General features: G+C 50.9%; 1 protein-coding gene across 1 annotated transcript in view; it reads left to right on the forward strand.

Annotated features, from left to right (window-relative positions):
• The window catches only part of CHM (CHM Rab escort protein), a 76603-nt gene that overhangs the window by 31192 nt on the left and 28441 nt on the right, over window positions 1-16970 (forward strand). Inside the window, exon 8 of the mRNA XM_083160351.1 lies at window positions 252-474. Within this exon, the coding sequence (XP_083016477.1) occupies window positions 252-474 (223 nt within the window). The remainder of the gene's footprint in view (window positions 1-251; window positions 475-16970) is intronic.

Genomic DNA, 16970 nt, shown 5'->3' on the forward strand with positions numbered 1-16970 from the left:
CTGCTATTGGGATTGTTATAGTGTCAGGCGCTCGCCAGGACTGCAGAGATTACTGATGCATTCGGATAGTGGGACTTCTAGTATATCAGTGCTGATCTGTCCTCTGATCATTCCTCTGTCAGATGTAAGATATGGATGTGACACACCTGCGATCAGTGTAATATCACACAACTGAGATCAAAGTATAATCGCACATGTATGTTGTGTGACCTTTCTGTAGCAGGTGACCTGGGAATGTTTTATTTCCACAGAATACAAGGATCGGACGTATTCAGAGTTTCTACAGTGGAAACGGTTAAGTCCGAGTCTGCAGCACTTTGTCCTTTGTTCTATCGCAATGGTGTCAGAGACCACCAGCACGCTGGACGGACTGAGGGCCACACAGAAGTTCCTGCAGTGCCTCGGACGCTACGGAAATACCCCATTCCTGTTCCACATGTACGGCCTGGGGGAAATTCCACAGTGTTTCTGCAGGTGAGTTCCCTCGCCCAGCGCTTCTCACCTGTAACCAGGTACACAGATCAGCATGATCACTGCTGTGAGTGCTGAGACAGGTACACACGTCCCACTCCCAGCACTTCTCACCTGTAACCAGGTACACAGATCAGCATGGTCACTGCTGTGAGTGCTGAGACAGGTACACACATCCCGCTCCCAGCACTTCTCACCTCTATCCAGGTACACAGATCAGCGTGGTCACTGCTGTAAGTGCTGAGACAGGTACACACGTCCCACTCCCAGCACTTCTCACCTGTAACCAGGTACACAGATCAGCATGGTCACTGCTGTGAGTGCTGAGACAGGTACACACATCGCACTCCCAGCGCTTCTCACCTGTAACCAGGTACACAGATCAGCATGGTCACTGCTGTGAGTGCTGAGACAGGTACACACATCCCACTCCCAGCACTTCTCACCTGTAACCAGGTACACAGATCAGCATGGTCACTGCTGTGAGTGCTGAGACAGGTACACACGTCCCACTCCCAGCACTTCTCACCTGTAACCAGGTACACAGATCAGCATGGTCACTGCTGTGAGTGCTGAGACAGGTACACAGATCAGCATGATCACTGCTGTGAGTGCTGAGACAGGTACACACGTCCCACTCCCAGCACTTCTCACCTGTATCCAGGTACACAGATCAGCATGGTCACTGCTGTGAGTGCTGAGACAGGTACACACATCACACTCCCAGCACTTCTCACCTTTAACCAGGTACACAGATCAGCATGGTCACTGCTGTGAGTGCTGAGACAGGTACACACGTCCCACTCCCAGCACTTCTCACCTGTAACCAGGTACACAGATCAGCATGGTCACTGCTGTGAGTGCTGAGACAGGTACACACGTCCCACTCCCAGCACTTCTCACCTGTATCCAGGTACACAGATCAGCATGGTCACTGCTGTGAGTGCTGAGACAGGTACACACATCCCATTCCCAGCGCTTCTCACCTGTAACCAGGTACACAGATCTGCATGGTCACTGCTGTGAGTGCTGAGACAGGTACACATGTCCCGCTCCCAGCACTTCTCACCTGTAACCAGGTACACAGGAGTGCTGAGACAGGTACACACGTCCCACTCCCAGCACTTCTGTAACCAGGTACACTCCCAGCACTTCTCACCTGTAACCAGGTACACAGATCAGCATGCTGTGAGTGCTAAGACAGGTACACACGTCCCGCTCCCAGCACTTCTCACCTGTAACCAGGTACACAGATCAGCATGCTGTGAGTGCTGAGACAGGTACACACGTCCCACTCCCAGCACTTCTGTATACACAGATCAGCATGCTGTGAGTGCTGAGACAGGTACACACGTCCCGCTCCCAGCACTTCTCACCTGTAACCAGGTACACAGATCAGCATGCTGTGAGTGCTGAGACAGGTACACACGTCCCACTCCCAGCACTTCTGTATACACAGATCAGCATGCTGTGAGTGCTGAGACAGGTACACACGTCCCGCTCCCAGCACTTCTCACCTGTAACCAGGTACACAGATCAGCATGCTGTGAGTGCTGAGACAGGTACACACGTCCCACTCCCAGTGCTTCTCACCTGTAACCAGGTACACAGATCAGCATGTATCACATAACTCTGTATAGTCTCCTCGGGTGTCCTAGTCTCCAGTTATGTGTGACTCCAGCAGTGATGTACGAAGACGCACCTGTACGACATGTAGACCCTGTCACTTTCTACATTTGGGTCAGAAATATTTCGGTTTGTTTAAATATTAAGCAGATAATGATGACGATACACCTTCAGCTGTGACTTGTGGAAACTGAACATGTTTGCAAATCTTTAGTACATTTTCTTACCAGCAATGATTTTGCTGAACTAAACCATAACTCTTTCTAATGGACAGCGGTACTCCATCATCTGAGAGTACCACCGTTCTCCCCAGCAGGCTGCCCTTTGTCATTGTGGTTAGTGACTGCTGCACTATGGAGCAGCTGGTGTAGAATGAGGCCCCATTCTAAGCGCTGGTGTGTCATATTTGATGTAGCGAATGCCCCTGGTGTATCGCTAGTTGTCATCATGCACATATACAGGTGTGTAGGTAGTGCCTGAGCACCTGTAGAGGGAAGGAACGCCAGATTTGCCTCACCAGCCGGTCTAATACAGCCACAGAATCCTAAAGACAATCTACCCAACCTCCGATCTGTACTCGCTTTTGACGTATATTGGGAGTATTGACCCTTGTGATTACTGTGCATTTTAGCCTGGCATAACATGTCAGTCTTTTCTGTAGTGCCATCATGGGCTGCTCCTCTGCACGGGGCACAGTGATGTGTGTCTGGGCTGCTCCTCTGCACGGGGCACAGTGATGTGTATCTGGGCTGCTCCTCTGCACAAGGCACAGTGATGTGTATCTGGGGTGTTCCTCTGCACGGGGCACAGTGATGTGTGTCTGGGCTGCTCCTCTGCACGGGGCACAGTGATGTGTGTCTGGGCTGCTCCTCTGCACGAGGCACAGTGATGTGTATCTGGGGTGCTCCTCTGCACGGGGCACAGTGATGTGTGTCTGGGCTGCTCCTCTGCACGGGGCACAGTGATGTGTATCTGGGCTGCTCCTCTGCACAAGGCACAGTGATGTGTATCTGGGGTGTTCCTCTGCACGGGGCACAGTGATGTGTGTCTGGGCTGCTCCTCTGCACGGGGCACAGTGATGTGTGTCTGGGCTGCTCCTCTGCACGAGGCACAGTGATGTGTATCTGGGGTGCTCCTCTGCACAAGGCACGGTGATGTGTATCTGGGCTGCTCCTCTGCACGGGGCACAGTGATGTGTATCTGGGCTGCTCCTCTGCACGGGGCACAGTGATGTGTGTCTGGGCTGCTCCTCTGCACGGGGCACAGTGATGTGTATCTGGGGTGTTCCTCTGCACGGGGCACAGTGATGTGTATCTGGGCTGCTCCTCTGCACGGGGCACAGTGATGTGTATCTGGGCTGCTCCTCTGCACAAGGCACAGTGATGTGTATCTGGGCTGCTCCTCTGCACGGGGCACAGTGATGTGTGTCTGGGCTGCTCCTCTGCACGGGGCACAGTGATGTGTGTCTGGGCTGCTCCTCTGCACGGGGCACAGTGATGTGTATCTGGGCTGCTCCTCTGCACAAGGCACAGTGATGTGTATCTGGGCTGCTCCTCTGCACGGGGCACAGTGATGTGTGTCTGGGCTGCTCCTCTGCACGGGGCACAGTGATGTGTATCTGGGCTGCTCCTCTGCACGGGGCACAGTGATGTGTATCTGGGATGCTCCTCTGCACAAGGCACAGTGATGTGTATCTGGGGTGCTCCTCTGCAAGGGGCACAGTGATGTGTGTCTGGGCTGCTCCTCTGCACGAGGCACAGTGATGTGTGTCTGGGGTGTTCCTCTGCATGGGGCACAGTGATGTGTATGTGGGGTGCTCCTCTGCACAAGGCACAGTGATGTGTATCTGGGGTGCTCCTCTGCAAGGGGCACAGTGATGTGTGTCTGGGCTGCTCCTCTGCACGAGGCACAGTGATGTGTGTCTGGGGTGTTCCTCTGCATGGGGCACAGTGATGTATATGTGGGGTGCTCCTCTGCACAAGGCACAGTGATGTGTATCTGGGCTGCTCCTCTGCACGGGGCACAGTGATGTGTATCTGGGCTGCTCCTCTGCACGGGGCACAGTGATGTGTATCTGGGCTGCTCCTCTGCACAAGGCACAGTGATGTGTATCTGGGCTGCTCCTCTGCACAAGGCACAGTGATGTGTATCTGGGCTGCTCCTCTGCACAAGGCACAGTGATGTGTATCTGGGGTGCTCCTCTGCACGGGGCACAGTGATGTGTATCTGGGGTGCTCCTCTGCACGGGGCACAGTGATGTGTATCTGGGGTGCTCCTCTGCACGGGGCACAGTGATGTGTATCTGGGGTGCTCCTCTGCACGGGGCACAGTGATGTGTATCTGGGCTGCTCCTCTGCACGGGGCACAGTGATGTGTATCTGGGCTGCTCCTCTGCACGGGGCACAGTGATGTGTGTCTGGGCTGCTCCTCTGCACAAGGCACAGTGATGTGTATCTGGGGTGCTCCTCTGCACGGGGCACAGTGATGTGTATCTGGGCTGCTCCTCTGCACGGGGCACAGTGATGTGTATCTGGGCTGCTCCTCTGCACGGGGCACAGTGATGTGTATCTGGGGTGCTCCTCTGCACGGGGCACAGTGATGTGTATCTGGGCTGCTCCTCTGCACGGGGCACAGTGATGTGTATCTGGGGTGCTCCTCTGCACGGGGCACAGTGATGTGTATCTGGGGTGCTCCTCTGCACGGGGCACAGTGATGTGTATCTGGGCTGCTCCTCTGCACAAGGCACAGTGATGTGTATCTGGGGTGCTCCTCTGCACGGGGCACAGTGATGTGTATCTGGGGTGCTCCTCTGCACGGGGCACAGTGATGTGTATCTGGGCTGCTCCTCTGCACAAGGCACAGTGATGTGTATCTGGGCTGCTTCTCTGCACAAGGCACAGTGATGTGTATCTGGGCTGCTCCTCTGCACAAGGCACAGTGATGTGTATCTGGGGTGCTCCTCTGCACGGGGCACAGTGATGTGTATCTGGGCTGCTCCTCTGCACGGGGCACAGTGATGTGTATCTGGGGTGCTCCTCTGCACGGGGCACAGTGATGTGTATCTGGGGTGCTCCTCTGCACGGGGCACAGTGATGTGTATCTGGGGTGCTCCTCTGCACGGGGCACAGTGATGTGTATCTGGGGTGCTCCTCTGCACGGGGCACAGTGATGTGTATCTGGGCTGCTCCTCTGCACAAGGCACAGTGATGTGTATCTGGGGTGCTCCTCTGCACGGGGCACAGTGATGTGTATCTGGGGTGCTCCTCTGCACGGGGCACAGTGATGTGTATCTGGGCTGCTCCTCTGCACAAGGCACAGTGATGTGTATCTGGGCTGCTCCTCTGCACAAGGCACAGTGATGTGTATCTGGGCTGCTCCTCTGCACAAGGCACAGTGATGTGTATCTGGGGTGCTCCTCTGCACGGGGCACAGTGATGTGTATCTGGGGTGCTCCTCTGCACGGGGCACAGTGATGTGTATCTGGGGTGCTCCTCTGCACGGGGCACAGTGATGTGTATCTGGGGTGCTCCTCTGCACGGGGCACAGTGATGTGTATCTGGGCTGCTCCTCTGCACGGGGCACAGTGATGTGTATCTGGGCTGCTCCTCTGCACGGGGCACAGTGATGTGTGTCTGGGCTGCTCCTCTGCACAAGGCACAGTGATGTGTATCTGGGGTGCTCCTCTGCACGGGGCACAGTGATGTGTATCTGGGCTGCTCCTCTGCACGGGACACAGTGATGTGTATCTGGGGTGCTCCTCTGCACGGGGCACAGTGATGTGTATCTGGGGTGCTCCTCTGCACGGGGCACAGTGATGTGTATCTGGGGTGCTCCTCTGCACGGGGCACAGTGATGTGTATCTGGGCTGCTCCTCTGCACGGGGCACAGTGATGTGTATCTGGGGTGCTCCTCTGCACGGGGCACAGTGATGTGTATCTGGGGTGCTCCTCTGCACAAGGCACAGTGATGTGTATCTGGGGTGCTCCTCTGCACGGGGCACAGTGATGTGTATCTGGGGTGCTCCTCTGCACGGGGCACAGTGATGTGTATCTGGGGTGCTCCTCTGCACGGGGCACAGTGATGTGTATCTGGGCTGCTCCTCTGCACGGGGCACAGTGATGTGTATCTGGGCTGCTCCTCTGCACGGGGCACAGTGATGTGTGTCTGGGCTGCTCCTCTGCACAAGGCACAGTGATGTGTATCTGGGGTGCTCCTCTGCACGGGGCACAGTGATGTGTGTCTGGGCTGCTCCTCTGCACGAGGCACAGTGATGTGTATCTGGGCTGCTCCTCTGCACGGGGCACAGTGATGTGTATCTGGGCTGCTCCTCTGCACGGGGCACAGTGATGTGTATCTGGGCTGCTCCTCTGCACGGGGCACAGTGATGTGTATCTGGGGTGCTCCTCTGCACGGGGCACAGTGATGTGTATCTGGGCTGCTCCTCTGCACGGGGCACAGTGATGTGTATCTGGGCTGCTCCTCTGCACGGGGCACAGTGATGTGTATCTGGGCTGCTCCTCTGCACGGGGCACAGTGATGTGTATCTGGGCTGCTCCTCTGCACGGGGCACAGTGATGTGTATCTGGGCTGCTCCTCTGCACGGGGCACAGTGATGTGTATCTGGGCTGCTCCTCTGCACAAGGCACAGTGATGTGTATCTGGGCTGTCTGTTTCTTCTGCATTGATACATCACACGTATGTGACAGACTGAGCAGCCAGTGTCACATCTGCCGTGTGCTCAGATCCTTACCTGACAGCTATCAGCTTCTCTGTCGGCATACCGCCAGTCTCCAGGTACATCGCGTCAGTCACAGTGTAACATAAATACATAGTGTGATTGTAGGGTGACGCGTTACACAGTACTGCATGGTGATTGGTTGTTCATCTTGCCTCCAGACTGCGCAAAAGACTTCTAAAAAGATCTCCTACCTTTCCCCTAATGCTGGGTACACATGTGTGTGTCCTGATTCTGCCGGGACTTTTGGTTTCTAAACATGCTTAAAAATTAGGAGACCCGTCCAATATATAAGGGTGTAGGCTGCTGAGGCCGGAACTGCCAAGCGATCTCCAGTCGTTACAACGCTGCAACAATTCTGTGAAAATGACAACAAGCGTGGGTCCAGGAGGTTCCAGTACCGACAATCTAATCGTAGCAGAGTATCCTGGTTCCTCTCTGAGACGACACTTTTAAGATTACATAAGGGAATGGTGAGCCAATCATGGCTCATCCTATCATCGGTCCGCACCCTTGCTCTGGCAACTATTAGCCAGTGATGGTGAAGGAGGAGCTCCTGCGGACAAGAAAGGTGCTGGAGGAAGTCTTGGGTGGCAGCGCTCATGTATAAGAGACTAAAGGCTGGTTCCATCCAAGTGAGGTAAAGCAGCCATGCAAAAAAGCTAACCCTATGGGTGGAGATGGAAGAGGTCGCTGCAAGCCTTATGGAGGCGGCAAACATGATATAGAACTTACAGGCCGACGTCGTTTCACAAGTGCACATTCTTAACATAATTATATTTACTGTCGCTATGCTCTCCAGGAAAGTACAGCTCCTCTCTCCCTGACAGTACGTACAGTAGATTGTCTCTCTATGACAGGATATATACTGTAGCTCTGCTCTCTGACATTATGTACTGTAACTCTTCTCTCCATGACAGTACCGTAGCTCTTCTCTCCACGACAGTACGTACAGTAGCTCCTCTCTCTTGATAGTACATACAGTAGATTGTCTTTCTATGACAGGATATACCGTAGCTCTGCTCTCTGACATTATGTACCGTAGCTCTTCTCTCCACAACAGTACCGTAGCTCTTCTCTCCACGACAGTACGTACAGTAGCTCCTCTCTCCCTGACAGTACATACAGTAGATTGTCTCTCTATGACAGGATATACCGTAGCTCTGCTCTCTGACATTATGTACTGTAACTCTTCTCTCCATGACAGTACCGTAGCTCTTCTCTCCACGACAGTACGTACAGTAGCTCCTCTCTCTCTGACAGTACGTACAGTAGCTCCTCTCTCTTGATAGTACATACAGTAGATTGTCTTTCTATGACAGGATATATACTGTAGCTCTGCTCTCTGACATTATGTACTGTAACTCTTCTCTCCATGACAGTACCGTAGCTCTTCTCTCCACGACAGTACGTACAGTAGCTCCTCTCTCTTGATAGTACATACAGTAGATTGTCTTTCTATGACAGGATATACCGTATCTCTGCTCTCTGACATTATGTACCGTAGCTCTTCTCTCCACGACAGTACGTACAGTAGCTTCTCTCTGATATACCATTTATCTTCTCTCTATGACAGTACGTACGGTAGCTTCTCTCTGATAGGATATACTGTTTATCTTCTCTCTATGACAGTACGTACAGTAGCTCTTCTCTCCATGACAGGATATGTTGTAGCCCTTCTATCTATGACAGTACTTACTATAGCTCTTCTCTCCATAACTGTACTCACTGTAACTCTTCTTTCCATGACAGTACAGTACCTTAGCTCTCCTTTCCATGACAGTATAGAACCTTAGCTCTCCTCTCCATGACCGTACCTCTTCTCTCCAGTACAGTACAGTAGCTCTTCTCTCCATGACCGTACATTACTGTAGCTATTCTCTCCATGACAGTACAGTACCTTAGCTTCCCTCTCCATGACAGTATAGCACCTTAGCTTCCCTCTCCATGACCGTACCGTAGCTCTTCTGTACAGTACAGTACAGTAGCTCTTCTCTCCATGACCGTACATTACTGTAGCTATTCTCTCCATGACAGTACAGTAGCTGAGCTCTTCTCTCAATGACAGTACAGTAGCTCTTCTCTCCATGACCGTACATTACTGTAGCTCTTCTCTCCATGACCGTACCGTAGCTCTTCTCTCCATGACAGTACAGTAGCTCTTCTCTCCATGACCCTACATTACTGTAGCTATTCTCTCCATGACAGTACAGTAGCTGAGCTCTTCTCTCAATGAAAGTACAGTACCGTAGTTATTCTGTCAATGACATTACAGTACTGTAGCTCATTTCTCCATGAAGGTACGTATAGTAGATCTCTCTATGACAGGATATATCATAGCTCTTCTCTCTGACAATATGTACTGTAGCTCTTCTCTCTTTGACAGTACGTACTGCATCTGTTCTCTCCATGACACTATAGTACTGTAGCTCTTCTCTCCATGACAGTACATTATGTAGCTGTTCTGTCCATGATAGTACAATACTGTAGCTCTTCTCTCCATGACAGTAGATTACTGTAGCTATTCTCTCCATGACAGTACATACGGTAGCTCTTCTCTCCATGACAGTACAGTACTGTAGCTCTTCTCTCCATTACTGTAGCTCTTCTCTCCATGACAGTACAGTACCGTAGCTCTTCTCTCCATGACAGTATGTCTCTTGTCGATCTGTAAGCCTACATTTTCACCTGACAAAGGTTTGGCCCATCTGCTCTTCCTGTTTGATCCATTATGAGCGAATTGAGGACAGCCTTATGTATACAAAGATATTTCAATTCCCACCCTGTATTAGTCTCTACCACATCTACTGACAGAACAATTCATTTACTCACTACCATTTTTGTTTGTTTTAATAAAATTTCTTTTGGACCTGCTCCTGTTCTCTTCCTGTGATACTTCTATAGATTCCTCTTCTCTTATATCTTGTTATAGGATTTGATATACAGTACATGGCCACAATTCTAAGACACCTGGACATCACAGGTGCCACACAAGCACCACCTCATTCCACAACCAGTGCGCAGTAATATGTTCTTGGTTCTCCTTTACGCTGCTATAATGCACTTTTGGGAAGGTCATTTTTAGCGGAACGTGGCTGTGGGGGTCAGTATCATTTAGTGAGGAGGCTTTGTCATGCTGACACGGGACTGGGGCCTTCTCCAGCTAGTTACACAAAGTTCTGTTACCTGGCAATATAAGACTTTACCCTTAGTGATGCTGTCTTTACACTGCGGTCCTGCACTGGTGACATACCTACAGATAGTGGTAGATGCTCAATTAGTTCAGTAACATTACCCAGGTGCATGAGGGAGGGGTTAATACTTAGTAAGTAACAAGACATTGGTTCCCCCGGCACACTGAGTGGTATTAGCAACCAATCTAGAACACTACATGATAATAGAATTCAGAGATATTGGTTACATATACCTGCGCAGGTGTATGACATGCCCCCAAGCCGCGTCAAGGCTTCTCTGTATATTGGGGGTCCCTAGCGCTATATCTAGGTGCAGGGTGCGGCACCCCAAAAACCATCATAAGCTGGGAAGCCCAGTGCGGCATGCCAGTGATATATTAAGTGTTAATAATTAGTGATAAGAAGCCGAAGCTATATATCAAGAGAGAGATAAATGAATGTAATTAAAATAGGAGAGAGATAGTGTTAGTGAGGGAAAAGTGTTAATAGAATGTAAGGGCATGCCGCACTAAAGCCACCCAGCCCATCCAGTCCAGGGGCACCGCACCCCACACCACTGTTACCCTAAATTGGGTTTACAATTAACCAGCAAGGAGCCACATGATAATGGCTCCTTACTTGGTATATCTGAACTAAGAGCTACCTACCTTGGAGCAACCCCGGACTACTCCATGTGGCATACCCTCTGTCATCCACCCTCCAGCCAATCACACGTCACCAGAGTGGTCTGACTTGCAGTGTTCTAACATCAATGCTTCTATTGGTCATTTCACCGATACAGATAACCTGTGGCCTAGCATGGGTCACACGTACCTAATCCCAGGATGTAGCCCAGCCTTCTGGGTCGTCACAGGCCATGGTATCTGGATATCCTTGCTGCATGAAAATGATTGACGACAGTCACCTTTTCCCAAGCAGAGGGCTATCACCCCATCCCTGTTCCGCTTATATTGCAGTTTTATCTCTCGTCTTATTAAAAGTCAAATCCGTCCATCACCGTGAGGTGAAAATTGTAAATACAATGGAGGTGCGCCGCTGTTTTCGCCCATTAAACTGGCCCCCGATCTCTGATTTCACCTCAAAATTATATTTTGGAGTCCCAAATGTGACACGTCTGCGCGTTTTATCGCCTCGCGGGTAATGAACAATATTTCCGCACTATTGTTTAGTATGTATAGTAAAGTGGAGACTGCAGCCGCCATACATCACGGCTTACAGCTTTTATCTACAGGTTATCAGAATAAGGTGTCGTTCCCCCGGTGATTTCTAACCACCGTCCCACATTCTGTTTTAATGTAAACCTCTTAAGCGATTCTCCCGGCCAGTTACTCGCTGTGTTCTCATCAAGGCTACTGTTATATATGGCACACATGCATATTTATGTGAATGATTCAAAGACATTTGTAAGTCACATCCTCGCGTTATAAATGTTTTCTGCATAAACAGAGTCATTGCTCAGAGCACCCGGAGACGCCAGGGTTATCCAGCACTCCCGGCATGCCTTTTAACCCCGTGCCGTACCTGGCTGATGTCAGATTGAAGCTGTGATCTTGTGGGGTCATGGCTGATCCTATTAAGGAGTTGATCTTAGATTGTAAGCTCTTGTGATCCCACTGCCCTCTATATCTTCCATGTAATTGTATATACAGTATTGATACCATGCGGCGTAAGGCACCGAACGCAGCTATATCGCTCCTTCGCAAACAGGGCCCTATTCAGGTTCATGGACAGAGCACAATTTTCTGCAGAACTGCGCATGCATAGGCAGTAAACTACGGTCGCATTGCGACGACAGTCTAAGACGCGAGGGTGGCGACGACAGTCTAAGACGCGAGGGTGGCTTTGCAGGGGGCACGGTCTAAACAATGCAGGCGATTCTGTAGCATTGGCGGGTGGAATGTGGCGGCTATGTGACATCACATGCAGCCACTGTGACTCCGAAATGGCTGCCCCATGACCGTGCAGCCGATAAGGTGTGATCGCTTTGCTGTGCAACATTTGATGCAACTTGAGCAACACCGTATGCGGTCACATATGTACAAGTCCGTTATGTTTCTGTCCATACGGTTCCGTAAGATTGGTCATAGGTTACCACAAGCATTGCCCCTTTAAATAACATGAATAGATACGATCAGAAGCTCCAGGTTTTACAACCCGATGCTTGTAAATAAACCCTGCAGCTTGTAAATACCAGAAGTAGGTGGATTACTGCAAGCTATTGCTTTCTGTTATCAGACACTTGCTGATGCCTTAAGCAAAGAGTCTTCCCAGTACATGGTGGACCGTGGATTGGGAATGATTTCTTTGTCCAATGTTGGTTTTTGGGGCTTGTCGGGTCACCTCCCCCCGGCCTTTGCTGGGCTGGTACAGAGGCCATCAGAGAGTGCTCTTTCCCCAGAGCCCATCTCCTCTCCTCGGATACACAGCGGGAGGGTGGGTGGGGTGATTTATCATCCAGAGGCCCGTTCTCCTGTGATGGATGGATAGATTGCCAAAGTAACTCAATAATCTTCATTTTTTTTTGCAGGTTATTCACAGATCATTGAACATTATCGTTAATAAAGGAATGGAACGCGCCTGTGCCCTTGTACATATTGTTTCTTTGGCTCTGCAGGAAAAAGGAATTTTAATTTTCCTATAACCCTTCCTGCATTAATATCAGATGCCCCCCCCCCCTGTTTATATCCGCTCCTGGATATTCTGCATATATAATGTAGTACGTGCTCGTCCGCTTATTGTTTTTTGTACATTTAAATGTTATAAAGGATCGTGATAATTTGTTTTATTTAAACATTCCCCAATCTAGAAATAGCAGATTCTGTCACATTGAGAGAGGCTGTATTACTGCTGGTACTATGTAACTGGCGGCAGGACACGTGTGAGAGGCTGTATTACTGCCGGTACTATGTAACTGGCGGCAGGACACGTGTGAGAGGCTGTATTACTGCCGGTACTATGTAACTGGCGGCAGGACACGTGTGAGAGGCTGTATTACTGCTGGTACTATGTAACTGGCGGCAGGACACGTGTGAGAGGCTGTATTGCTGCTGGTACTATGTAACTGGCGGCAGGACACGCGTGAGAGGCTGTTTTACTGCTGGTACTATGTAACTGGCGGCAGGAGACGTGTGAGAGGCTGTATTACTGCCGGTACTATGTAACTGGCGGCAGGACACGTGTGAGAGGCTGTATTACTGCCGGTACTATGTAACTGGCGGCAGGACACGTGTGAGAGGCTGTATTACTGCCGGTACTATGTAACTGGCGGCAGGACACGTGTGAGAGGCTGTATTACTGCTGGTACTATGTAACTGGCGGCAGGACACGTGTGAGAGGCTGTATTACTGCTGGTACTATGTAACTCGCGGCAGGACACGTGTGAGAGGCTGTATTACTGCTGGTACTATGTAACTGGCGGCAGGACAAGTGTGAGAGGCTGTATTACTGCCGGTACTATGTAACTGGCGGCAGGACACGTGTGAGAGACTGTATTACTGCTGGTACTATGTAACTCGCGGCAGGACACGTGAGAGGCTGTATTACTGCCGGTACTATGTAACTGGCGGCAGGACACGCGTGAGAGGCTGTATTACTGCCGGTACTATGTAACTGGCGGCAGGACACATGTGAGAGGCTGTATTACTGCTGGTACTATGTAACTGGCGGCAGGACACGGGTGAGAGGCTGTATTACTGCTGGCACTATGTAACTGGCGGCAGGACACGTGTGAGAGGTTGTATTACTGCTGGTACTATGTAACTGGCGGCAGGACACGTGTGAGAGGCTGTATTACTGCTGGTACTATGTAACTGGCGGCAGGACACGTGTGAGAGGCTGTATTACTGCTGGTACTATGTAACTGGCGGTAGGACACGCGTGAGAGGCTGTATTACTGCTGGTACTATGTAACTCGCTGCAGGACACGTGTGAGAGGCTGTATTACTGCCGGTGCTATGTAACTGGCGGCAGGACACGTGTGAGAGGCTGTATTGCTGCTGGTACTATGTAACTGGCGGCAGGACACGTGTGAGAGGCTGTATTGCTGCTGGTACTATGTAACTGGCGGCAGGACACGTGTGAGAGGCTGTATTACTGCCGGTACTATGTAACTGGCGGCAGGACACGTGTGAGAGGCTGTATAACTGCTGGTACTATGTAACTGGCGACAGGACACGCGTGAGAGGCTGTATAACTGCTGGTACTATGTAACTCGCTGCAGGACACGTGTGAGAGGCTGTATTACTGCCGGTGCTATGTAACTGGCGGCAGGACACGTGTGAGAGGCTGTATTGCTGCTGGTACTATGTAACTGGCGGCAGGACACGTGTGAGAGGCTGTATAACTGCTGGTACTATGTAACTGGCGGCAGGACACGTGTGAGAGGCTGTATAACTGCTGGTACTATGTAACTGGCGGCAGGACACGTGTGAGAGGCTGTATAACTGCCGGTACTATGTAACTGGCGGCAGGACACGTGTGAGAGGCTGTATTACTGCCGGTGCTATGTAACTGGCGGCAGGACACGTGTGAGAGGCTGTATTACTGCCGGTGCTATGTAACTGGCGGCAGGACACGTGTGAGAGGCTGTATTGCTGCTGGTACTATGTAACTGGCGGCAGGACACGTGTGAGAGGCTGTATTACTGCCGGTACTATGTAACTGGCGGCAGGAGACGTGTGAGAGGCTGTATAACTGCCGGTACTATGTAACTGGCGACAGGACCTGTGTGAGAGGCTGTATTACTGCTGGTACTATGTAACTGGCGGCAGGACACGTGTGAGAGGCTGTATTGCTGCCGGTACTATGTAACTGGCGGCAGGACACGTGTGAGAGGCTGTATTGCTGCCGGTACTATGTAACTGGCGGCAGGACACGTGTGAGAGGCTGTATAGCTGCCGGTACTATGTAACTGGCGACAGGACACGTGTGAGAGGCTGTATTACTGCCGGTACTATGTAACTGGCGGCAGGACACGTGTGAGAGGCTGTATTACTGCCGGTACTTTGTAACTGGCGGCAGGACACGTGTGAGAGGCTGTATTACTGCCGGTACTATGTAACTGGCGGCAGGACACGTGTGAGAGGCTGTATTACTGCCGGTACTATGTAACTGGCGGCAGGACACGCGTGAGAGGCTGTATTACTGCCGGTGCTATGTAACTGGCGGCAGGACACGTGTGAGAGGCTGTATTACTGCTGGTACTATGTAACTGGCGGCAGGACACGTGTGAGAGGCTGTATTACTGCCGGTACTATGTAACTGGCAGCAGGACACGTGTGAGAGTTTATCCATAAGTGACACTCATTTATGTCTATGGACAGTATGTTATTAGGACAAATAAACAGCATGGCTTTCCCCTGTGTGCTTATAGGTGCGATTTGGGAATACCGTTCTCCTAATTGATAATAAGACAGACAAAATTTGAAATAAAAATGTGAGTTTCCATTAAATTAGAAGTAAATCCTTTTTAATACTGTACATTACATTTATAGATATCCTTGTAATTGGTCAGTAAGCCTTGTGTAAATTCTTTACAAATATTTTTGCAATTAGTGTCTCAGATAATTGGCAGTAAGAATTTTGTTTCATATAGAGATGAGTTTGACATCACAATCAGCCCTGTCCTCATTAAAACATCTTTCATCTCTTGATATGCTCTGTTCTGCTGGGGACCCTGCTCCTCCCACTATATAACTCTCAGTCTGTGGCTTCCTGCTGCCGCCATTCCCCTCCTCTCATCATGTCACTGCCCCTGTCACATGCAGCCCTGTCCTCACTGACACATCACTCATCTCCTGATATACTCTGTGCTGCTGGGGACCCTGCTCCTCCCACTATATAACTCTCAGTCTGTGGCTTCCTGCTGCCGCCATTCCCCTCCTCACATCATGTCACTGCCCCTGTCACATGCAGTCCTGTCCTCACTGACACATCACTCATCTCCTGATATACTCTGTGCTGCTGGGGACCCTGCTCCTCCCATTATATAACTCTCAGTCTGTGGCTTCCTGCTGCCCCCATTCCCCTCCTCACATCATGTCACTGCCCCTGTCACATGCAGCCCTGTCCTTACTGACACATCACTCATCTCCTGATATACTCTGTGCTGCTGGGGACTCTACTCCTCCCACTATACAAGTCTCAGTCTGTGGCTTCCTGCTGCCTCCATTCCCCTCCTCACATCATGTCACTGCCCCTGTCACATGCAGTCCTGTCCTTACTGACACATCCCTCATCTCCTGATATACTCTGTGCTGCTGGAGACACTGCTCCTCCCATTATATAACTCTCAGTCTGTGGCTTCCTGCTGTCCACATTCTCCTCCTCACATGATGTCACTACCCCTGTCACATGCAGCCCTGTCCTCACTGACACATCACTCATCTCCTGATATACTCTGTGCTGCTGGGGACTCTACTCCTCCCACTATACAAGTCTCAGTCTGTGGCTTCCTGCTGCCTCCATTCTCCCCCTCACATCATGTCACTGTCCCTGTCACATGCAGCTCTGTCCTCACTGACACATCACTCATCTCCTAATATACTCTGTGCTGCTGGGGACACTGCTCCTCCCATTATATAACTCTCAGTCTGTGGCTCCCTGCTCCTCCCATTGTCTCTCCCTGTTGGGGTTATTGCTGAGGTCCATAGGCTACAGATCCAGCTGCTTCCCCGGTAGTGGGATCTGACCCTAGTCTTACCCTGATCCCAGTAGCGATGACATCTGACACACTGCTCCAAAGTCTCTGTCCTCGGAGAAGGTTTATCAGGTATCCGGCAGTGTCTTGCTGACAGTCAGTCAGTCAACCCCATATGGTGGACGGGATACGGTCGAATTATCGACCACACTTAGGTCGACAGTCATTAGGTCGACACCGTTGGGTCGACATGCAGGAAGGTCGACAGGGTTCTAGGTTGACCTGGTTGAAGGTTGACAGGTGTCTA

The sequence above is a fragment of the Crinia signifera genome, chromosome 9 (genome assembly GCF_055691185.1).
Source record: "Crinia signifera chromosome 9, ASM5569118v1, whole genome shotgun sequence".
NCBI lineage: Eukaryota > Metazoa > Chordata > Amphibia > Anura > Myobatrachidae > Crinia > Crinia signifera.